The sequence below is a fragment of the Artemia franciscana genome, chromosome 3 (genome assembly GCF_032884065.1).
Source record: "Artemia franciscana chromosome 3, ASM3288406v1, whole genome shotgun sequence".
In the NCBI taxonomy this organism is placed as follows: domain Eukaryota; kingdom Metazoa; phylum Arthropoda; class Branchiopoda; order Anostraca; family Artemiidae; genus Artemia; species Artemia franciscana.
Window position 1 is genome coordinate 10,044,185 of NC_088865.1, and position 26,300 is coordinate 10,070,484.

General features: G+C 35.4%; 1 protein-coding gene across 1 annotated transcript in view; it reads left to right on the top strand.

Moving 5' to 3' along the window:
• LOC136024862 (RNA/RNP complex-1-interacting phosphatase-like) overlaps positions 1-26,054 on the top strand; it is a 144,396-nt gene extending 118,342 nt beyond the window's left edge. The window contains exons 5-7 of the mRNA XM_065700377.1: positions 12,306-12,454; positions 17,401-17,512; positions 25,620-26,054. Coding sequence (XP_065556449.1) covers positions 12,306-12,454; positions 17,401-17,512; positions 25,620-25,887 — 529 coding nt within the window. The 3' untranslated portion in view covers positions 25,888-26,054. The remainder of the gene's footprint in view (positions 1-12,305; positions 12,455-17,400; positions 17,513-25,619) is intronic.
• Positions 26,055-26,300: the final 246 nt, after the last annotated feature.

Consider the following 26,300-nt stretch of genomic DNA (forward strand, 5'->3'; position numbering starts at 1 on the left):
AATTTTCAGCGGGTTCGGAATTCCGGGAAAAACTTTCCACAAAAGGGGGAATTCCCAGAGTGATCGGAAAAACGGTTAGAAATTTAAGTCTTTTTCAAATGGACATTTGCCAAGGTGATTTTTTAGTCTGAATCGTCCACAGGAAAATTCTGGGAGGGGTTGGGCTCAGCGAGGATGGAATTGTCCGGAAAATTTTACGGGGGTTGTATTTTACGTGGCAGAAACTTCCATAGAAGGATTTTTCCTTGAGGGGAAAGAATGTTTCGTGGAGGGTGAGCCTGATTTACCGGCGTTGTCTGGAAAACGATTAAAAATTAAATTAAAAAAAAATGTTTTTCAACTGAAATTAAGGAACAACATTGAAACTCGGAACGAACAGAAATAATTCTATACATGAAGGGTGCCCCCCCCCTACTCAATACCTTGCCCTTTACGCTAAAGTTTGACTGTTTTACCAATTTTTTTAAGAACGACTCCTGAAACACAAAGGCTGTTTAATTATAATTGAAAGCCTTTTTAAACGTGCTTATAACTTTAGCCAGAAAAGTAATGTGTTGAGGAGGGCGCAACCCCTTTATATATGGAATTTTCTCTGTTCGTTTTGATGTTGCTCCTCACTTTCAGTTGAAAAACTTGTTTTTTTAAAATATATCTATATTTTAAATTAGCCTCTCGTTAACTTTTCGAACTGTTGACGCATTTAAGACCCCCCATCAAATTTACTGAAATTGCTTTGGGAGTTCCTTGTGGTATTGGAAAAATTTGTTGATTGACTTTGAGACGGTCAGTCGACACATTAGGCTCGCAAACGATTTTGGTATCGAATGGCCCTAATCTCTTAGCATAAAAATTGCGTGCGTAGTGTGAAAGCTGCTTAACCTTCTTACTATGTATGTACGACGTAAAAAAAAATAATCGATCACAAACTGTCTACGGGGCAAATACTTTGGATCTTTGGATGTCACCTTCTATTAGTAACCTCCTTCATAATCCGATGATTTCTTTGACGACGTGAAAAGATCGCGGTGAGAGATCTGTCTATTGATGTCTTATGTAAACTGTTATGACAGGTCGGATAATTGTGGAAATTGAGCATTGAAAATTTTCACACATTTTATATGCGAAATTAAAATTTGTCTCGAGTGATCAAAGAAAACAAATAAGGCTGAGGAACTTGCTATAGAATTTTGAACAAGCCAATTATTGAATCTTTAACTAAGAATATGTCATAAGATAATGATTGATTTAATGTTTTATGTGTATTGAAGATATGCAAGGCGCCAGACGGAGGACTAATTTCCAGTTTTGGGATTTATTAACGCCGGGCATAGGCCTATTATATTCTTGAGATAAACATTGCTTGGTTTTCAATGGGGAAACATAAAATAAATATAGAGTAGGCCTGTATTAGTAATGACTTTCTTTGGTTTTAATGTAATCCTCACTCTACAGTAAAAAAAGGCAGTAATATCTTAACAATTAATGCTGTAACAATCATTGGTATTTCCAAAATTATTAGGCAGTTGTACCAAAGAGCATTCCCTTAGGAGTATTTTTTAGATATAAAAAGTAAATATTGTAAACTAGACCTTTAAATAGTGTTCTCAAAATGGGGCTCTTGAAACTGAAATCTAGCGTATTTTTGACATTAAGGAAACGTGATATCATTTGGCATTAAGTAAACTAGCACTATTTTACTTATTTTACTATTATACGAGAAGGAAAATGTGGTAAAAAATATGTTATTTCAAGAACTTATATTTCTTTTTCAATAGTAAAATATGGCCCAGTTTAATAGATAATTCTGTTGGGCTTGGTCTGTTTTCGTGGGCATTTTAGGGCTGAAAAACCTCCTCCTAGCTAATGTATCTACTATAAACTGCCTCCCCGTAGTAGCATAATGTTTGTAGGCATGAATATCAAACAGTTCCTGGTACCGAACTGTAATCACGCCATCGGATTCAGCGTATCGGAGAACCCTACTCTAGAAGTTTCAAGCTCCTATCTACAAAAATGTGGAATTTTGTATTTTTGCCAGAAGACAGATCACGGATGCGTGTTTATTTGTTTTTTTGTCGTTGTTTTTTCTCAGGGGTGATCGTATCGACCCAGTGGTCCTAGAATGTTGCGAGAGGGCTCATTCTAACGTCTCTTATTTTAAAGGCCATTCTAGTGCCCATTTTAAGTTACCAAAAGTCGGAGGGTACCTAGGGCCCCTCCCACGCTCATTTTTCCCCAAGTCACCGGATCAAAATTTTGAGATAGTCATTTTGTTCAGCATAGGCGAAAAACCTAATAACCATGTCTTTGGAGACGACTTAATCCTTCGCAGTCCTAGGGGGAGGGGTTGCAAGTTACACAGTTTCACAATCGTTACATATAATAATGGTTATTGGGGAGTGTACAAACGTTTTCAGGGGGGACTTTTTCGCGTTGGTGGGGGGAGAGGGGGTTATATGGGAGGATATTTCCATGGAGGAATTTATCATGAAGGAAGATAATTTCCATGAAAGGGGCACAGGATTTTCTAGCATTGTTTAAAAAACAACGAGAAAATAAATAAAAAAAATTCAACTGGAAGTAAGGAGCAGCATTAAAACTTAAAACGAACAGAAATTTTTACGTATATAAGGGGGCTCGTCTCCTCCTCAATACCTCGCTCTTTACGCTAAAGTATTTTTAGTAATTTCAACTATTTATTCTACGGCCTTTGTGATTCAGGGGTCACTCTTAAAGAATCGTGATAAAATTCAAGCTTTACTGTAAAGAGCGAGGTATTGACCGATCGGGCGAAACCCCTCATATACGTAATAAAAATATATAAATATAGAAGTTGGCTACGAAAGTCGATTTGTAAGTTATGTCTATTTACTACTAATAAAAATGTTCGTAAAAAAATAAAAAGTTCTAGTTGCCTTTTTAAGTAACCGAAAATTGGAGGGTAACTAGTCTGTTGAACCAACTGACGGAGAGAGTAGTGATTCAGATGATTTTACTTAAAGCTAAAGGCAGTGGTGTCTTTAGGGGGGGGGCAGATAGGGAGGGGCAATGAGGACAGTTGACCCCTCCCAATAATTTAGAAAAGACTACAAGTAGCTTTAAACCGTTTCTCATTTTAAGTGTCAAATATACTCTTTAATTTGAGTAGAAACATTTTTTTAATCAATCCATGCTCGTTTCTAACATACGGAAAACGAGAAAAGTAGGGGTCCATTACACTTCATAATATGTTCCACATTAATATTTTTCCAAATATTCTGCCTTTGAAACCTTATCGTCAAGTATAATGTGAGCCTAGTTAATAGTAAAACTAAAGAAAAATCTTTGCTTCCTGTTTCGCCACATTTGCTCAGGTGAATTTTTTCCCTGATATTTAAATTGTATTTATTTTCTTAATTCTGTCAGTTCATGATTAGATACTCTTGTTTTAAAACTTTCAAAAGTGGAAATGAATACAACAGTTGTATTCATGAATACAAATATCAAACAGTTCAAGTTAACGAGCTGTATGTAAGGAGCGACCCCAACTCTGACCACAACTCTAAAAAACGAAATTATGATACCAATGGATACATCAAAAGAATTGAATTTTTATGTTGATTTTAAATGTATAAGTTTTATTAAGTTTAGTCCTACTCATCAAAATTTAAGAACCTGAGAAAATTTACCTTATTTTCGAAAAAGGGGGAAACACCCCCTAAAAGTTATAAAATCTTAATGAAAATCACACCATCAGATTCAGCGTATCAGGGATCATTACGTGGGAGGATCTTTTCATGGGGGAAGAGAACTTTCCATGAAGGGGGCACCAGGTTTCCCAGTATTATTTAAAAAACTACTACTACTACTGCTAACAACGCACCAAGCCGCCTGAGGCCAACACAGCTACGCACGCTCCCCTTCCATCCCAATCTATATAAAGCCTCCCTCTTTACACCCTCCCAGAAAGTTCTCATTTCCTTTAAATCTTTCTGTATGACGTCCTCCTACACAAGACGAGGACGACCTGCTTTCTGTTTAGCCCAAGACGGTTGACCGAAAAAGACAATCTTCGGCAACCTGCCATCCTTCATCCGTAGAACTTCCATACAACCTACTATTTGAAATACGGTCAGTCAGCCGGTTACCCAGAACAATTTTTCGCTAGTATTGGTAATAATATCGCTTCCACAGCTACTTTATCTCGGTCTAAGTCGGACTTTAGATCTTACCTCGGGCCGTCTTGTGTTAAGTCTATGTTTCTAGAGCCAGTAACAGAAATTGAAATTACTAAAATTGTTAATGGCTTGAAAGACTCATCTTCATCTGGGCCAGATTCTATTCCTACTAAGGTAGTTAAATCTATTCTTCCTTCAATAGTTGTGCCTCTTACAAAACTTGTTAATCTTTCATTTAAATATGGGGTTTTTCCAGATCCTCTCAAGCGTGCTCGGATTATTGTTCTGTATAAAGGTGGACCAAGAAATGATCCAGCAAATTATCGACCAATTTCAATTTTATCAGTATTTAGTAAAATCTTCGAAAAGGCTATGCTTTCTCGTCTGCTTAAATTTCTAAAATCTAAAGAGTTTCTTCATGATTTTCAATTTGGTTTCCGAATGAAGCACTCCACGGAGCATGCCTGTATGACCCTTTTGAATTTTATACATTCTGAATTGGATTCGGGATTAATTCCGGCTGCTATATTCCTGGATATTCGCAAGGCATTCGATTCCTTAACCCATGAAATTCTTCTATCGAAGATGTCTCATTTTGGCATTAGGGGTAATGTATTTTCTTGGTTTCAATCTTATTTGAATGATAGGTTAATTTCTGTCAATCCACAATTTAATTTCTGTCAATCACAAGTGAATTTTGGCGTCCCTCAGGGATCAGTTTTAGGGCCAGTGCTATTTTTGATTTATATAAATGATCTTTTTTACGCAGTAAAAAAGCAGAAACCTATTCATTGCTGTAGACTCTGTCATCCTAAACCTTCCCTTGCCCATAGTGCCAGCTATAGTTCACCATCTTCTGATGTCCTTGTTTGTTTTGCTGATGATAGCACACTCGGCACTTCGGGGAACTGTGAATCCGAGCTTCGATTAAACTTGGAATACTTGTTTGAGAGAGTAATTTCATGGCTTGATGCTAATTTTCTTACCCTAAATTATTCAAAATCCAATTTTTTGATATTTTCGCATGTTTCTCAGATTTATCCCAAGTTATCAGAAATTCATCAGCCAAATGGAATAATTCACAGATCTAAAGATCGATATGTTCGTTTTTTGGGCATTCTTGTTGATGAAAACTTGTCTTTCAAACGTCACATTGATTTGATTAAAATGAAGATATGCAGGAGTCTCGGTATTTTAACGAAACTCAAACATATTTTCCCTGGATCAATTTTGGAAATCCTTTTTCACTCCTTGATCCGATCTTACGTTTTCTACTGTCCAATAGTATGGATGTCAACCTTTCCTTCACTGTTAAAACCACTTTCTAAGGTTTATAATAAAGCTAGAAACCTCATTAAGGAAACTAACCATTCAAGAGTTATCCCATTACTTGATCTCGAGTCACTGTATATTCTTTCGTGTGCATGTTTTACTTTTTCTCAGCGACATGGTGATCTCCCCCGTCCTCTAAGTGTTCAGCCATCTTTCACCTCTGATCAGAATAATTATAATCTTCGTAATACCGAAAATCATATTCAAGTTCCTTTTACTCCTTGTGTAAGGTCAGGGTTTTAATCCTTTAATTGCGAGTTATATTGTATGGAATAAGTTGCCCGAATCAGCTCGAAGGTGCCACTCATTCGGTTTGTTCAAAAAAATTATTAAAAATTCATTGGCTTCTTAGAAATTATTTTATCTCTATTTATATGTGTATATGCGTGTATGTATGCATATATATTTTCTTATTATTTCATTGGAGTCTATTTTATCTACAGATCTACATAATTAATTTAGTTTGTTCAATCTATTAGTCTTTTTAGTTTTGTTTTCTATAGTTTTTCATTTTATTTATACTTTCCTCTCTTCTCCTTTTTGCTCTTCACTCTGTGAGTAAGTGATTATTTTTTTTCTTCTCCGAGTAAGTGGCTCGTTCATTTTTCCCTTCCTACAGGCCAAAGAGCCTTTGGGGAAATAGTAAAATGTAATATTGTATGTGTGTTTCGTGATGAATAAATCTTATCTTATCAATCCGTAGACAATTTCTCTTGAAAACATATAGTAAATCTTCACCCGTTTTTCGGAGCGCCCATGCTTCAAAGCCATATTTGACCACTGTCATCAGTGTTGCGTCCAATATTCTGGTCTTCGTTTGCAGACTTATCTTCCTATTCTTCCAAACTTTTTTAACTATGAAAAACACCCTGAGCCTTGGCTATTCTACTTTTAACATCTTCACTGCTCCCATCGTCTTAACTAATAATACTACCAAGGTGAGCGAAGCTGCCCACCTGATCAATCTTTTCCTTACCCAACGTCACCTTTTCATCTTCAGTTATTCCTAGCTTTAGTGACTTAGTCTTCTTAGCAATAATTTTCAAACCAATTCTAGCAATTTGAGCAATTTGTCCTCCCAATTTGATTCCATAGTCTCCAATTGCCTTTCCTGTGCTCCTTAAGACAAAATCCATCAAAATGATCCATATAAAGGGGGATAGAGGACAGCCCTGCTTAACCCCTGATTTAATACAAAACCGGCTGCTAACCTTATATCCTTTTTTCCGCGGCAGTATTATTCTCGTACTTAGTACTAATCACTTTAACGTATTTGTCTGGCATAGAATATAAGGACAAGACCTTTGCTAAAGCTCTTCTATCAACAGAATCGAACGCTTGCTCATAATCTTTAAAACTGAGGACCAAAGATGTTTAACAACTAAGGTGCTTCTCAATTATTTACCTTAGAGTGAAAATTTGGCCGACACATCCTCTACCTTTTCTAAAACTGCACAAAAAGTTTTTCAACTGAAAGTAAGGAGCAACATTAAAACTTAAAATGGACAGAAATGATTACGTATATGAGAGGGTCCGTGCCCTTGTTAATACCTCGCTCTTTACGCTGCAGTTTTTTCTAGTACTTTCAAATGAGCTTTTTATTCTAATTAAACGGCCTTTGTGATTCAGGGGTCATTCTTGATGAATTCGAGCAAAATTCGAACTTTAGCGTAAAGAGCGAGGTATTAACGAGGGGGCGAACCCCCTCATATACCTAATAGTTTTTGTTCGTTTTAAGTTTTAATGTTGCTCCTTAGTTTCAGATGAAAAAACCTGTTTCTTTCTTTCTGTAAATAAGACGGAAAGGTAATCATTGAAGAATAAGAAGTTACATATGCAGTGAACATAATTTCCTAAATTAAAAAGAAAGCCTTGAAATAGGAAATAATACAGTGTGCTCTTTATAATAATTTTCGTACTATAACTAGATAGGTCGAATCGGTTGTAGCTTGGTCATGGAATTTGGCAGAGGGGGATCTGCTCCAGGAATCATTTAATTGTTTTAATTTTTATGTCCAGTATTTAGTTGAAACCCCGATTCTCTTATTTGCCATTGAAATGCCTAATAAGCGCTAATAATGTCCTATTCATTACGTTGTGGATTCACATACTAACCCATAAATGTATAACTGCCTCTATGTATAATACCAAGAATTATGACTGAAATTAGTCGCATCTCACACAACGCCAGCGCTACTGCGTCACAATTTAGTGTTTGTCACAATTGTGTTTCTCACAATTGTGACATTTTGGGTGCGCGCATAAGTGGTACCAACCCATTCTCTTTTTCTATTGTTATCAGTTTTATCCTTCAGCTCTAAGAGATCGAGCTTTGCTGGTGAAGGGAATTATAGACATAAAAATGAATTTTCAGTTTAACCCCCTTTCGGAAATGTATTCCCCTATGCCCTGATATACACAAGAAAAACTTTTGTGTAATTTCATTGAATTCGTTTTTTTATTAAGCAAAGTACAAAGGGGAAGGGAATTTTCGAACTCCAGGAGTCTATATTCCCTTCCAATTGACATCCCTGGCAATTTTTAATTAATCTTAGGATTCAGCCGCCATGATGCCAAGTATATTTTATATTTTCTGGATATTCTTTTTCAAAAATGCCCAACGGATTAATTAATAATTCTTACTTCATATTTTGAATCCTTTTAAATTTGAAATACGGTCTCTATTTAAAAGTGGAGAATATGTTACAATGCAATGTTACACAATTTGTGATAATGCTTTGACTTATCCTGTATCTTAACTGAAGCAGCGCTATTGCGCTGCCTATGATTTTTGTTTCGGCTATATGGGATCCACTGATATCAATGCTATTTATTAATATACATCGGCCAACCCATAAACACATCATTTTGATAAAAAAATTATAAATAACGTTAAAAATTTACTACAACAAATTAAATCTTACGGAATCCTAGTAGGCTGGTAGAATAGAGCTTTCAATTATGAGATTATGAGAATAGAATAGATTATGAGAATGGATTATGAGAATAGAATAGATTATGAGAATAGAGGTTCAATTATGAGATTGAGAATCCCCTGCTGGGTGTAGGGGCTGGAGGAAGTGCAGGGGGATATTTAATGCAGCATTAGTGGTGAATCTGGCTAAAAAGCCGAGTATACACGACATTCACCTTCGCCCACCCGAAACTTGTGTACTCTATACTACTGTCGTCTGCAGCAGGTCGTTGCTGACAATTTTAGTAAAAGCCAAGCACCAGCACTTAATATTTATGATTGTTTAATATGTGTTTATTGTTCATAATGTATTACGTAATGTTTTTAATTTCTCCAAGTAGCGTGTTTGCTAAATAGTTACTTTTCTTCACTACCTCTTGAATAGCACATACTTCAATAGCACCCCCTCTCCCCCCGATACAATACTGTAGCTACGTCTCTGGTTACAGGAGCAAATAGACAGGGCCCCAGGCCGGAATTATGTGCTTTTATTAAGAGATTTTAACGCCCAGGTCAGTAGAAATAGGGATAGATGATATCCTAGCCTAGTTAAATTTAGTATAGGAAAAGAAAACAGCAGTGGCTACAGACTGCTGCAATTTTGTAATTGTAACAATCTAGTTGTAACCAAAACAGTGTCTGGTCATGAAATGACCCATAAGTTAACATGATATTCACGCGATGGTAAGACAGCAAATCTTATTGATTATGTTCTTGTAAACCGTAGACTGACAGGATCAATACAAGATACTAGGGTATATAGGAGTGTTGTTATTGATGTTGAAAGTAAAGATCACCATCTAGTAATGTCTAGGGTTAATTTAAAGCTGAAATTTCGGAAGGGTAACTACCTCCCGGGAAGTTATGATGTTGGTAGACTCCAGGATGAGAATTTGAGCGAAAATTTCTAAGAACAGTTGAATGCTAAACTGGAGAGTTTAAAATTTGACAATGTAGAAAATGGACGGAATAATATTAGGAAAATAATTTGTGAAGTTGCTGATGGTGTCTTAGGGAAGAAAGTTAGGAACGCAGCTAGGAATATTAGCGGAAAAGCTTTATGATTAATAGACAGCAGATGGATTGTACAAGAATTAACCGGGTGATAGACCGCATGAAAACAAGAGGAATTTAAAAAAAGTGGAGAAAGCATTAAAACATGAACTAAGGAGGTGTGAACTGGAGACCATGGATAAAATTACTGAGGATCTGGAAGATGGAGCTAGACGGCATAATTAAAGTATTGTACTGGCCTGTTAATAAATTGAGAGGAAGTAGTCAATCCGGACTTGTTCCAGTTAATGATAGGAATGGGGCCCCAATTAGTGATAAGGAGAGGGTTAAAGAGAGATGGGCAGAATATTTTGAGAATGTGCTAAACCGATATAGAGTTGCGGGAAAATATGTAGAGGCAAATTAAAAAGTTTGTTATACTATTGATGTGAAGGAAGATTTGTTTTGTGAGGAAGAATTAGCGACAGTACTAAAAGGATTAAAAAATAAAAAGGGCCCAGATGTTGATTATGTGGTAAATTAGTTTCTTAAATATGGTGGCTCTGAGGTTAGAAATAAGTTACTGAAGATTATGAATACGATTTTTGAAAAAGGGGAAGTACCTAGCGATTTTAAGAAAACCCTAATGAAACCACTGTATAAGAAAGGTGATAAGAGTGAGTGCGGTATTTATTGTGGCATTAGCTGGGTCTCACTAGGTGGCAAATTACTTAGCAATATGATACTCTTTAGACTGAGAGATGCTGTAGACAAAGTTATAAAAGAAGAACAGTGCGGTTTTAGAAAGGGTAGAGGATGTGTCGACCAAATTTTCTGTCTTAGGTTAATGATTGAGGAGTGCCCGAGTTATCAAACACCTTTAGTCCTCAGTTTTATAGATTATGAGCAAGTGTTCGATTCCGTTGACTAAAGAGCTTTAACAAAGGTCTTATCCTTTTATGGTATACAAAGCAAATACATTAAAGTGATTAGTGCTATGTACGAGAATAACGCTACTTCGGTTAAGGTAGAAAATAAGGTTATCAGCTGGTTTCTTATTAAATAAGGAGTTTAGCTAGGTTGTGTTTTTTATTCCCCTTTATAGGGATCATTTTGATGGGCTTTTCTTAAGGCGACGTAGAAAGCCAATAAGAAAGCTCGAAATCAAATGGGAGGAAACAATTTCGTGGACTTAGATTAAGCCGATGTTTTAAGCATCCTAGATGAAAGTGTGAACAGGGTGCTAGAATAAGTTTGAAAATTAATGTTAAAAATACTAAGTCGCTAAGGCTAGGAATAAGTGAAGATGAAAAGGTGACGTTGGGTAACACAAAGATTGAGGTGGACAGATTCACTTACCTTCATAGTATTATTAGTAAAGACGGTTTGAGTAGTAAAGATGTTAAAAGTTGAATAGTAGGCTTTGAGTGTTTTTTCACAGTTGAAAATAGTTGGAAGAATAGCAAGTTAAGTCTGAAAACCAAAATTAGAGTCTTGGAAGCTACAGTGATGAAAGTGGTCACATATGGTTGTGAAGCATGGGCGCTCCGAAAAAAACGGATGAAGATTTTTTAGATGTTTTCCAAAGAAATTTCCTACGGATTGTTTTAGGTACCCGGCTGACAGACCACATTTCAAATAGTAGGCTGTTGGAAAAGTTTGTTTCAATCCTGCTTTCTAGGGCTATAATGAGCAACAAAAGAGAAGTACCATGTAGTTGTGGAAATTATTACATTGGTCGAACCCACCAAAATTTAGGAACAAGATTACAGCAACACAAAGAAAGTATTGAAAAAGCATTAAAATCTAAAAATAACTCCATATCTTTCGATTCAGCTTTAAGTAATCATATTTTTGAAAATCCAAACCATTATGTTCTATTTGACGAAACAATTCTAATTAGCAATGACAAATACACACTGGGTGAATACACACTCAACCCTATGTACACAAAATTAATTATAGAAAATAATCTAATTCAAAATAAAACAAAAATAGGAACGAACAAAAACAATCAGATTAGCTGCAGAGAAGGCAAATATCGCAATAAGAAATCATTCCAATTTTTAATAAATACAGTTAGTGAAATGAATGAACCTTTTTATCTTGTAAAATGTTAGCTTTTATCAGACAGTCTTGGCTGAACTTTTCGTTAAGAAGTAATGATGCCAAGAATATTGAGATATTGAGGATGTGAGTTTAAGAGGGTGTTTGAACCCCCTCCCAATCTTCTCCGAAATGTTTGTCCGACCGTAAAGAACATAACAAAAATGATTAAAAAGATTGGATGTGTTTTTAATTTTTTTTGTAATCCACCAAAAATCCCTCCCAGGAAAAAGATCCTTGATACGACCCTGCTTGTGGTTGCAGAGGGATTGATCTTGAAAAATATGACCTGGATTTCGATCCCAACTGCAACCAGGACCGATGAAAAGGCCTTCTTAGTCAAGAATTTTGGGTTATCATATATATGTATATATATTTACGTCGATATATTGACCTTTAAGTACTGTTTGGAAAATGATGTTGCCAAACCTAAAGTCTAACTTAGTTTTGACATTGAATTGATTTTGAAACAAGACAAATTTCACAAGAATGCTTTATTTCAAGAAGAACAATCTAATTATCTTTTTAGAGAGCAAAATATGGCCAAGATACTTAAACATTCTTTTGTTTCAAATATAATGTTAAGAATTCTGAGTAGAAAACTTCAAATGGTAAAAGAAGTAATACTGCAACGGCCCGCTAAATATTCTTGGAATATTGTCTTTTCTCGTTTCCTAATCTCTTCTCTGTTTCTAGAAAACTTCAAATCCCAACAATAAAATAGAACCTTTTTTTTAATGTAGATTTTTTGCGATTGTTGATAGCTTTCTGCATGACAACCATGACAAAGTGGTCGGGGTACACTGCACGCATGGACTGAACAGGACAGGTTACCTAATATGCAGGTACCTTATACAACGACTTGGCTACAATCCAGGTGATGCACTGACAGGTGAGTCTCTTTCTTTTTTTTCGTGGCTCCTGTTTCAGATTTATTATTTTCAGTTATTCAGCCCTCTGATCATATTGATTTTTTTTTAGAATACCACTGGAAAAAGATCGCTCTGATTATATTGGCTGTCTTGTTTAACGTTCTCTTTACTCTTCCCACCCAGTAATATTTATAATATGTTGTTGTTTTTTTAAATTGTTGACGATAGTTAGTCAAATTAGATGAAGCATCATCCCTCCAACATGTTGAGGGCTGGTAAATGGATTTGAAGATATTCGTTGTTGTTTTGTTTGTTGTTTTTTTTTCGCTTAATGAGTTGTTGGAAGTGTTTTCAAGCCAACAATTCAGATCGCTTGATTTTTTTTTTTTTTCAAAACCATCTTTTACCATCTATGCCTGTATACAAATTCATTATAGTTTAGCTTAAGTGGAAAAGGTATATTAGAAAGAGCACATTGTTACACAGCTTTAATAGGAGTTTTGAGAAAATCTTCATTGTGTTGCGAAAACAACACTTTGGTTTTGTCGTTTTTTTTTTTTTTTTTTTTTTTTTTTTTTTCTAGCACCCCAGTTCCAGCTTATTCCTTGAAAGTGGTAAGGGTCTAACCTCTAAGGTTTTTACGGAAAGTGTGGACCTTAAGCCGGATTGATGAATATGACTTTGCATTTTGGAAAGCTTCTTAGAACTCTTGCCTGGGGCCAAAAATCTATTGTTTCTACCTATGTCTGTTCGTGATTTCAGCTGAGTTTATCATTTGGGTTTTTGCACTTGGGATTGCAGTAGAGAAATGGTATCAGGTGTGCCTCTTAAACTTTAAAAGTTCTCTCATTGCTAAAGAAATTTGAGTTTATCCTTTGCTCCTTTCTAAGTGATGACGTTAGAAACTTGGCCTACGGCAAAAAAGTCAACTTTTGAACTAAGACAGACAGTTTTTTTTTTTTTTTTTTTTTTTTTACGGCAGTCGATAGCTCTTGATGAGCTGATCAAAGTATATGTCATCCATTTTTTATTAGAAAATTTCCTTCATGACATATACCAGTTTGAATGTTTAAAGGGGTTGACAACTTCAGTAGTAAGGTACACACTGAAACCAAAAATAGGCCGATACCAATTGTGAGACATATAGGGGAGTTTTAAGTGACAGTCGGTGGCTGGTAAGCTCATAATCATTTTTGGCAATGAGGGGTTCGTAACTTTTGCTATTTGGTGTACCTATTATTTGTTTCCGACGTATTTGATGGTAAGACCAATTTGGTTCCAGTGGTAAGACATGTATGGGACTTGTAAGTAATAAACAGCTGTTAGTCTACAATCATCTCCAGCGATGAGGGGTTTGCAACTTTTGTTAGTTGCAATGAAGGGCTTGCAACTTTTGCGAGTTAGTATTTATTTAAGATTCTTACAGATTAACAACTTCAGTATTTAATCGAAGCGATGAAACAAAACCAAAGTGTTGCTCTCGCAGCACTTTACTCTGCGAAGCCGAACAAAGATTGCCGCAACACCTCAGGTTGTCCATGGAACGTCGATCTTTAATTCGGTTCTAATATATGTGAGTCAAGTCTGTAAGTGTAAACGTTAAAATAAACTCTTACAATAAACGTTACAGTATCAACAGATAAGTGAGTTTGAAAGCGAAAGATTGTTCGTTTTTCTTTCCTCTTTTTTGTTTTTACATATCAGGCTTTACAGGATGTTCATATATATATATATATATATATATATATATATATATATATATATATATATATATATATATATATATATATATATATATATATATATATATTATATCTATAAACGAGCAATAATTATGTATATATGTATTTTTTCTCGAAAATGACTCCATACTCTTTGGGGGAAATTGGTATTCTGGTATTTTCTGGCCTAAAAAAACTACCTATGTAGGTCAGAAGTTTGAGAAAATTCGTTAAGAGCCTTAATTTTGGAAAAAAATAATCATGTCAGTGACATCGTATCTACGAATCTATTCGAAGGGTATACATGCCTTTTTTGGTGTTTATCGTTTTTGGTGTCTATGATGCATGCAAAATTACACAGGAAACAAATGATTGTCAAGAAAAATCATATGGTGGATGTCATATTTATTAGTACGTTTCAAAAGAAAAAAATCATCATTTTTCCTCCTCTCCAAGAGTGAAGGTATCGTTTTTATACCCATAACGTATGCGACATTACAGAAGTAATATAGCTAAGCATAAAATACGAAGTCTAATTAGTCTATTTCCAAAAGGCGTTTGAAATAGCTTCATCATGCATAGAGGAAAATTGAACAACCTAAACCATCAAAGGTGACGAGACCAATCCGAGCAGCTAAGGTAAAAGGTATTAAAAATATCAAAAGTAAGGATAAAGGAAAATAAACAACAAGTGTATACAGTCAGAATACTTCCATCAGCAACAATTACAATGAGTCAAAAATAAAAGTATACAAACAAAGAAACATACGGTTCGAAGATCAGCGGCATCAAGAATTAAAACTGCTCAAAAACAAAAGTGAAGATCAAAGAAATACGCGGCTAAAAGACGAGCCACAGCAAGAACTAGGGAATATGTGGTCAAAGGGTAAGTGGCAATGAGGATTACCAGCATTTGCTTGAAAGCGAGCATCAGAACGTGTAAATAATTCAGCGAAAGACAAAGAATTAGGCTGTTAGATGACGAAACCATTCAAAGTTCTATGTGTTCCCTGGGGAGCCCTCCATTTTGCCCAGTACCCGAACAACGCTAACTGACTTTGAGGTTGCAATTTACAACGAGAATCAATATATACATGCCTGCCACCTGCCGATTGCCGTGGCCCAGCTTCGAAATCGGCTAAATAGTTAGATAAATTCGAAGACTACACTGCCTTTCCACGACGAAAGTGTAACAGTTCAAAACAGGGATGAAACCTTTTAAAAGACAGTGAACAGATATAAAAAAATTTTAATGGGTATTTCTAACACATATACAGTGTTCATCAACAGCAGTAAAAAACAGCAGTAAACGTTTTTTACTGCTGTTGATGAACACTGTATATGTGTTCGAAATATCCCGTTAAAAATTTTTATATCTGTTCACTGTCGATTAACAGGTTTCTTCCCTATTTTGAACTGTTATACTTTCGGCTAGATGGTTCTTTTTCTCAACGGGCATATTGACATTTCTGGCCCCTAAAACGGTATAAAAAGGTTAAGGTTTTAAACTCCCTTCTGAAAAAATTTGGATTGCATTTTATGCTAGAAGAAAGATCGTAGATGCGCATTTATTTCTTAATTTTTTCCCAATGGGAATTGTATGGAACCAATGTTCCTAGGAGATCGAGGGACGGTTTATTCGAGTGGGAACTGAAAATTGAATTGTTCTTTTAAAGTGACAAAAAAGAATGGAGAGCAACCACCCTTCTTTTAACCAAGGTTGTACAATCAAAATTTTGAAATAGCCATTTTGTTTAGCACAGTCGAATGGTCCAGTAACCATACCTTTGGGGATGACAATTTGACTTTTTTCTTGCTTTCAATCAAGCACTAATCAAATTAACGACGGCATAGGTGGAGTGTGTTGTTATTTTTGTTTCTTCACAGAGCTTTATTTTCCTTTTGACCTCTAATTATGAGTAGGTTATCTGATATGCCGATTGTATTTCTTCCTCATTTTACCCTTAACAACGCTATAATAGGATAATAATGGCGTTCACTATTTTTGGGCTAGTGATTACGCCGGCTTGGGCTATACATTCTGCCGAAAACCTGGCAACCGTGCATACCACTTGATTTTCAGCCCTTGTAAGCCCATAACAAACCCTCAAAGACGATACCTTCTTCTCTAATTGATAAGCCTCTGTTAGCGTCACTGTAGTTATACTGTTTCCTGTAAATTGAATCGACGCAAAATCCAGAATGCTAAAACAAAAAAAAAAGACATGGGAAACATATAATATGGGCTATATATTTGGGTAAGGTTAAAAGGTTAGACTCGAATTGAGTTTGCCCCAGAAGCGATAATTATATTTGGAAATAGCCTACAAAATGCATAGAGTGGTTTGTTCAATTAATTCGTTGGTTAGAAATGTGGACTACTCAATATTTACTAATATTTGATTTTTTACGGACTGAAACTATAGTCGAATTTAACCAGTTCTGCTTATTTATTTTCACAATTCAACGTGGCAACACCGACGAAATGTGGTTTTGCTCCAAAACAAACTCGGTAATTCTGTAACAACGAAAAAGAAAGCCTAAGAAAATCGCGTTTTTTCAGGTATGAGTAGACCTAAAGGGCAAAGAATGTCCTTGGTACTTTAACTACCTTAGGTATCAAATGCATAGTAATCGCAACTGTATTATGGTATTATAGCGGGATAGCCTAACCTAACCTCAAACAGAAGGGGAATCGCTTTATCTTTATCCCTCTTTTTGTTGCTATGATTTTCTATGAAAAAAAAATCAATTAGGTTCAATGAAAGAGTTCAAATTCTATATACAGCAATTTTGCTAGAACGCACCAGAGTATTTACTGCCACCAAGGCTGTATCCAGGGGCTTATGGTTTGAAACAAATTTTTGATGCGTTTTTTATTTTATTTTTGTAACCCCCCCCCCCTTTCCCCGAACAAAAATCCTGGATGCACCCTTGTCAGCCACTTAATTGCCGATTCCTGTTTTTCAAAGAGCTTTCTTAAACAAATGTTCGTTGGCTATTTAAATCAGTGACATGGAATAAAGAGGGCGCATTTACCTTCCCCCTACTATATATTTGTTCAATACTTTTTGGTATTTTCACAAAAACATATACATATATTTTGAATTCTTAATTAGAAGAAATGGAAAATATTCCCCCTTAATTAAAAAAAAAGAAATTCTTCTCCCTCTCCTGTTTTTCGTGAATTTAAGCAATTGATTTAAATGTGCAGCTTTTTACCCTCAACTGTGTTTTAATTTCAGGGTTCAATAATGCAAGAGGGCATGCTATAGAAAGAAAAAACTATACAGACGACCTGTTTATGGCTAAATGGAGATTTATCGAACCTATCATCAACTTCACTTTTACTAAACGGTAAGTCCTTTGAAGTTGGGTTCGAAAAGAAAGTAACTGTAGCTTTGACGCCTGGATTTCACTTTTTTCTCCCTTCATCTTTTATGTAGAGTTTTTTTCTCTTTTCTTTTCTTCTTTGTATTTTTTAGTTTTCCGATGTGAGTCAAAACATTAGATTTTTTCGCTTTTCCAGGTTTACACAGTCTTTAAAAAAAAGAAAAAGAAAATACTTTCATTTGTATGGGTGTGTTCGGCATGTTTCTGTTTCGAGTCGGACTTGAAGAATCCTCTTTGATGACAAAAAAAAAACTATGTTAGAAAGGACACTTCCAAGTACTTTCATGATTTTTTTTTCTAAGCGGAAATTTTTGGGAGCTGATACAGCAGCAATGGTTAAGACAACAAGTCAAACGACGAACGAAGCTCTGTGACTCTAACCCAAAGCCTTTACTTTATTTCTTGGCCAAAAAAATAATAAACATAAGACTGAGAGTGATTAATTTTGAGTAAATGGCATGCCTTTTTCAGTCAAAATTTACAACGTATTTTCCTTACCCATATTCAGTCAAGGTTCCAGGTTCCTATTTATGCTCGAGTAAAGGTGTACTCTTTTTGAGAAATGTGTCAAAAATAAATATCTAAAATAAAAAAAAAGTTCTTTAGATAGGGGAATTCTCTGGAAAAGGTTTGAGCAAATTTTGCTACCAGCCAGATTTCGGACAGGTTGAACGCTATCAGTGGGAACCAATTGGACGCTACTAGCTTGACATATTACAGAATTTCACATGACAACACTGCAAGGTCATTTTTGCTGTTCCGAATTTACCGTCAGATTTTGGACAGGTTGGACGCTATCAGTGGGAACCAGTTGGACGCTACTAGCTTGACATATTACAGAATTTCACATGACAACACTACAAGGTCATTTTTGCTGTTCCGAATTTACCGTCCTCTGTCAAAACGTAGTTTGAAAGATGTTAACAGAGCTTTTGAGAAGGTGGGGTGAAGGGACGTTATGTTGAAGTAGGACTATTTTCTTCCTCGTTTGTCACCACATAGCTCCTCGGTCATAAATATTAAATATGGTAAATTTTATTTATAAACCAGAATGATTAGGGATTTTTTTGTAACCTCTTAAGAGGACTCATGAATTTAAATTTATTTTTCTTAAAAATATAGATGTTTCTTCTCAAATGAATCAAAAAGTACGGGTTAATAAATTGTAAGCAAAGAACATGCTATAAGTAACGAGAACTCATGCTAATAGTAACGAGACTAAGGAAACGACACATACTTAAAAATATTTCGCTTTCTTTTCTATAATTAAAGCAAATATTTAATATTCATTAAGCTAATCATCAAAGTTATAATCCAAAGAAACTTTGCCAATTTTAGAAAAAATCATAAATGTCCCTAAAAGGTGGGGGGTTGGATAAAGGTGGTCACAGACGCGTGTTTATTGTTGTTGTTGTTTTTTCAGTTGTTATCGTATTGAGTAAATGCCCTCGAATAGGAGAAGAGGGCTCATCTAAATGGAAATTGAATATTCTAATCGCCTTTTTAAGTAGTAAAAAATATTTTAAAATAGGGTTTTCTGCCAACTATGCCGCAAAACGACAATTTTGGCCCTGAGAAGGCCAAAATGATATCGAAGGAAACTTTTGGATTGCCAGTAGATTTAAGAGAACCGAAATGCTATGTTTTCAGGTCCTCAGTTTATCGGGTCATAATGTTGTAAGCTGACACAAGGCCATAATGCCGTGCTTTGCCATCGGGCCACAATGCCATACGCCTGCATATCCCTTCCTCAAATGTACGTGGTCCATACATAAACGGTTAATGTATACCATTATTTTCAGCTTCATTTAGCCGAGTTTATTCATTCTCAGGCTTCATAAAATTACGTTTAGTTTTATTTTTATGTTCCCTTTTTCTTTATTTGTTACTTTTGACCAAGTTTGACTGTGAGAAATGTTTTAATCTTTTACCCCCTAATGCTTCAAGAACGAATTTTATAACACAAAAGCCAAAAAAAGCTAAAGTGTCTCGAGAATGCAAAGCTTATCTGTTGGCCGAGTCTGTATCAAGGGGGTAGGGGGTTTGAACCCCCCCCCTTCCATCCAAATGTGTACCCAACTCGTAAAAACGTAACAACAATGATTATAAACGAACTTTTGATCCGTTTTTAATGGTTTTTGTTGTACCCCCCCCCAAAAAAAAAATTGTAAACCCTTCCCCTCCCTCAATCCAGGATACGGCCTTGCTATTGGTGTCCAGAGTTGCTTGGTCTTTGAGCTAGAGCTGCTGAAATGTCTTTTGATCAGAATCTGGAGGCTGTTTGCTTTCAAGAACCATATACGCCATGTTTTGGAATTCGGTCATTGTGTGGCATAAGGAGATGTAGCGTGGCGGAAGTTTGTCTACGTGTGATTCTGAGTGTGCCACGAATGGGCAAGCGGCACTCCGGTATGTACACTAGATGGCAGGGAATGGGCGATCCCTCTACTGGTATACCCTACCGCCTTTGGGATAAATACGTCTCTAGAAACACAAGGATTGGGCTGTGCTTTTAAACTTACATCACTTTTTAACTCATTTTCAAAAATTGCGTTTGATATACGCCCTTTCGTCGTTTGCACAAAGGTAAAGTTCTACACAATCAAAGGCAAGCTATATACATTGGCTGAAATACGGTTAAATACCTCCCTGAATACGAGATTAATGTACTTAGTGTGTTCTTTTTTTCTTCTGAGTAATGAATAACCTTGTGCTAATTGTAAACATTGACCCGATCATATGATGCAAGATGATGTTCAAAGATCTTTTATTGAATTTTGAGCAATATGCGTAACGATTTCTCATTATAATTTTTATAACTATAATTATAGCTACTGTCAATTTTGATGAATGTTGGGAACAGGCGCACACAGTTATATGTAAATTCTTCTTTGGAAAATTCTACCTAAAATCCATTCCCTACTTTAATTTTAAAAGATGTTTACTATAAGTAAATCATACACTTGTAAATTCAGGAGTGTGGGACCAGTAAGGGACCTTATCTTTCTCCTGGCTTTTTTAAAATATCCTTGATTGATTGTTGCAATATGTTTTCCTGTATCATATTTCGCTATCAAGGTAATAAGGAGTTCCTGTTTTTTCAGAGGGTATTAAATCCCCCTTTTTAAATGTAGAAATGGTTTAAATTTGAAGCTTTTTACATCAGATTTTGTTTCGCTTGCCCCGAAAACATTCCTTTTTCAGACAACTCTTCCCCAGAAATAGTAATATAAACAAAAACAAACGTATTTTTCGTTTTTTTTTTCGCTCCCTAGAAAATTTATGCTGTATAATACTCCGCCTTTTAAATGACCAGTTAATGTTTTCCCGACCGTTCGTTATTTTAAAACAGTATCGCGGTTTCGGTAGATATAATTTAAAGATGGTTGGTGATTTGGATAGACATTTTTTGAGAACGTTTTAAGAGGACAGTCACTTTATTTTATTTCTTTTTACGGGGAAGGAAGTATTTTCTAAAAAGCCCATTGACTTAATATAACTGTTAAAAGATGTTGGTTTTTCATTTTACTATAATCGGGCTGTCGGAGCAAGAATTTGGTTTGTCCTTTTCTCATCCTCTGCCAAAAACTTCTGTTTATTGCGTGAAAGGGCTAAGGGTCTAACCTTTGTGGTTTTCATGGAATGTCTCTGGTTGGATTGATGGAAATCACGTCACATTTTGGAAAGCTGCTCTTTTACCTGGGGACAAAAAGGATTGTTTTCCCTTGTCCAAGAGCCCAAGGTCTACAGAGTTTCAGCTGATATTGCGTTTACAATCTTGTGTCAGAGACAATTCCCTCTCTCTGCTCACAAACTTCTTAGCAGAAAAGGCATGATGCCTGCTGTTTGAAGTGGACTCGCCCAAGTTTTTGCTGTCTATGTTCATGGAGGCATGTTAATGTGGACCCTTGGCCCTAATACATACCTCCCTCTCGCCCCTTCCAACGCCAGACACGTTGCCCTTTGTTTGAATCTGAATCAAGCAAGGATATCCAATATGTGTGATGAGTCAACCAAACAGGGATTGCCTTGTCCAACACACCCGCCCCTCTCCACTCCAACTCTTTAGTAGAAAGGTTGCCATATGAGATTTTGCTTGCACCGGAATGATGCAACAATTTTAGTGTTTATGATCGGAGGCACAAAAAAGTACCGTGGCCCCTCTGACACATCCTCTCACCGCCAGGTGTTCAGTAGAAAAGTAGGTAAGGTTTTTTTCACCTATGGGTGATAAATTTACAGGATAAACATATTGGACCAATAGGACATGAGGATTATGATTTTCAAAGGCGTGCTTTTCTTCTCCAACTTTACCAAAAAAAGAAAAAAAAAGTAAATCTGATTTAAATTTGCGGGGTGAGTACCTTTAACCAAGGGGACGGAAACGATTTAATTTTGGTACTGTATCTTGTTCCTTAGCCCTATCTATCTTCCGCATTAAAGTGTCCGGATTCTCTTGAAGTTTGGTTTTTACCCACCCTAGGCGAGGAAATTTTCTCTTCTTAGTAGCTGCTACGAAACGATTTTAAATAATACTGCATTATAATGGGGCTATTTTGTAATTCTTTTTGGGACAATCATTTTAAAGTTTTGGAGGTTGACAATTACAGTGTTCCAGGGATTGCGAACTAGTAAACTTAACACATTGCTTTTAAGGTAAAATTGAATCTAAGTACACCCCCCTACTTCCCTTGAGTAGTGTTTAAAATGGAAGAACGTCCTAAAAGTTACGCAGGAATTAGGTAGCGAGATAAGAACAGCGTTGATGGTCCTTTGATGGCCTTTTATAAATGGAGGATTTCTTTTTAATTTGAAACCTAAAACCTTTCTGCATATTAAAGTTGTTCTGCTCAGCTTAAAATGGTTCTTTACTACCTTTGTTGTTCGTACAATTCTTATTAAGGTTATACTTCGTATGAAATAATTGATCCTTTTCGCATCTTTGCCAGACGGATGATAACTCTGGGGGGGTTGTTACCCTACATATGAGTACGTTTACTCTGCTAAATAGAATATTTTCAATTTTATAAGTAAACCTTGGAAATTGCTAGGTTCTCAAAATTATAAAAAAAAAACTGCTCGTATCGTGATTGTGCTAAAACTGGGTCTATATTTATGAAAACATTACACATTTTCTTGTCAATATTTTGGTTGTAGTTTGAGTGTAGTAACGCCCGAAAAACCGGCCATAAGTTGCCAAGTCATAAAGGCAATATATTTAGCGATATTTCGTGTTGTTTCCACTACATGTTATTTTAGGATAATTGATTGCTGAGAAGAAAAAGAGGAATTTGATTCAAAATGGTATATTTTCCATTCCTGCTCAGAATAACAACAGAATTGTATCCTCTTTTGGAGTGGGTCTGGAATTTGACAGTCATTGTATTCCTTGACGAGTGCGTCAAGCAATTCGTATATTTTACTGAACATTGCGTTCAATATAGGTTATTGTAATTATTTACCGAATAAGCGCAATTTATGCTTCATTAAAATGCCGTTTGGACATAAGATTTAATTTTGCGTTGAATAATTTGAAAATTTGAAAAGTCTAAACTGTCCCTCTGCCTGTGTTGTTCCTATTTTACCAAAGACCATGGTAGAAATAATATATTAATATTATATTAAAATATTATATAATACTATATTTATATCATATTATAAATAATAATATTAAAATTAAAAATCTTGCAGCTCCATGGCACGATCTAAGAAAGGTTTGAAGAGGAAGATCTTTGATTTGTCGTAATTGTGACTGCCTTATAGACTGCGCATAAGCAAAGAGCGACATGGCTTCAGTTTATTATTTATTTATTTTATATGTTTTTACCGGGCCACTTCGCAGGAAAGGAGGTATCATTGAAACTTTGGAGGGCAACCAGCTTCCCTCCCACGCCCGTTTTGCTCAAAATAGTCGAAAGATCTATTAGCTATGCTTCTGGGAATGATATGGCCCTTACAGCCTCTGAGTCAAAAGCTGTAAGTTATGCAAGTTGCGCATTGTTTACATTTAGGGCTTGTTACTGGGAGTGGAGGTATGTTTGAACCTGGATCTCTGAAAAGGTATATCAAGGAATGCTGAGGGGATGTTGAAATAGTTCAAAACACGTTATATGTACAGGATTTGTCAAAAGAACGGCTTAGGGCATTAAGTTGAAACTTTCTCGCTACGTTTAGGGATATTTTTGACTGATCAAAAGACACTATGTGCGTACTACTACTACTGAGACTATAACTGTGACCGTGACTACCTACAACTACGACTGTGACTACTTGTGAGTTTGACCACTTTGCGACAGCGACTACTTTGGACCGCGACTCTTGTAACATCCCAAGAACAGCTAAGGTAATTACGTTTTAAGTTTCAGGGTATGCCGTTGGGAATTCTGAACTAACCTAAAGACACTACTTGTATTCGAGATTGTCAAAAGGGCGTATTTGCGATATTGAAGGATGTCCTTGTTTATCTTTCTCCCTTCTCAAACGGTTCTCCATATCAATCCAGAACCTTAAAATAATTGATTTTTCTTATATAAGACCCTCTCTTGAATATGCTTGTCCTGTCTGGCACCCTGGGTTGACTAACGCCCAATATTCTAAAATTGAAAGCATTCAAGAAAGAGCAATAAAAATTATACTGGGGACGTCCTATACTACTTACGATGAAGGTTTGGCTAGACTTGAACTTACTACATTGGAATCACGACGTCACATCCTTACCATGAGCTTTGGGCACAAGTGCCTTAGTTCTGACTATCATTGACGTCTTCTTCCCCCCTTCAAAGAAAATCCCCCAATCCTTCCCAATACAAGACTTAATGCTCGTAGAGCTCCAAATACCCAACTTGACTTGTGTCCCCAAATGTTGACCAAGATGTACAAAAACTCTTTTGTTCCCTATTTTGTCTCGCATTTTAGTAATTGATTTAACTTTGCAATTATGTTTATCCCTTAACATTTGTTTTATCATTGTAATTGTTCTGACGTGCTTATGCTAGCTTGTGTGCTATTTTAGCCAATAAATCATATTCTATTCTAATAAACTGGAACACTCAAGGCGTGTTTAAAACAATGTTGAGCTAAATAATAAGAAACTATGTGCATCCACTTGGTCATTAGGGAATATCTGCAATATCTTAGTAATGCCTAAACTTTCAAGTGTTGAGCAAGATGTTGAATTGCTTGAAAAGACACTATTTGCATCCAAATGAATAAAAGGACTTATCTGCCTTGTCCTAGAAACGGCTAATTGAATTAAGTTAAAAAATTTTAGGGTATTTTGTGAAGGGTAGTCAATTAATAATTGATTGATTTATTTAAAAAAAACTATCATTAAAATTTGTTGTAAAATTTTGTCTAAAATATAATTAGCAAGCCTAAATGTCGATTCACAAGGAGGAAAATTGGAAAAAAGCTGTACAAATTCTTATTTATTAATCAATACAAAAGTATCGTCAATTTAAAATTAATAGAAATTAATTTTAAAAGAAATTTCACATTAGAGGTGTTTCAAAGAAAGGTTAAGAGCTATTAAACCTAAAACGATCAAAAATTAAGTAGAATAGTAATTCAAACGTAAAATGATCAGTGTTATCCGTTTATGTTTTTTTTTAAGTTCTTAAGTCGCATAAGCATTGATAACTTCGAAGACCACACTGCCTTTCCATGGCGAAAGTAAAACAGTTCAAAATAGGGATGAAACTTTTTTATTGACAGTGAATAGATATAAAATTATTTAACTGGATATTTCGAACACATATACAGTGTTCATCATCAGCAGTAAAACTGGTAAAACATCATCATCAGAGTTTTACTGCTGATGATGAACACTGTATATGTGTTCGAAATATCCAGTTAAATAATTTTATATCTATTCACTGTCAATAAAAAGGTTTCATCCCTATTTTGAACTGTTTTACTTTCACATAGGCATTGGTATGAAATTGAACCAGAAAAGAAATAATGGAAAATTGGCAAAGGGAAAAAGCGTCTGCGACAGTTTTAAACTACAGGGAGACCAAAATGTCCCTCTAATTATGAGACCTTAGCAGATTTTTTCTTCTTATTCTTCTAGGGACTATGCACCCTTAGATGTTGACAAACCTTACAATCCTCGAGAGACAGGGTCGAAACGGCAATTAACCCCTGCTGAAGAAACAGAGCAGTTACCAGTTGCCAAGAAACGAAAGCGTCGTCGGAGGCGTGGCAAAAGTATCCAATCCGCATGGACAGTTGGGGAGAGCTCCCATCGTGTACACGTAGATAACACGTTTCATGAAAGGCAGAATGGGTGGTACAATCAAGGCTTAAATGGGCAGTACTTTGGGCAACAGAGGTTTTAATTGTGGAAGTGTAACAGCCGAATATTTACGATTCTCAACTTTTACATAGAGCTAGGATATTTTACATTCACAACAATGTCAATTTATGTTAGTTAGGAATTGTTTGAACTCATATTGTGTCCGTTCTTTGTCTGCAAACTCAGATCACATACTGTCCAAAATCAAAACATTTAATTTTGCTTTATATATATATATATATATATATATATATATATATATATATATATATATATATATATATATATATATATATATATATATATATATATATATATATATATATATATATATATATATATATTTACATATATATATATATATATATATATATATATATATATATATATATATATATATATATATATATATATATATATATATATATATATATATATATATATATATATATATAT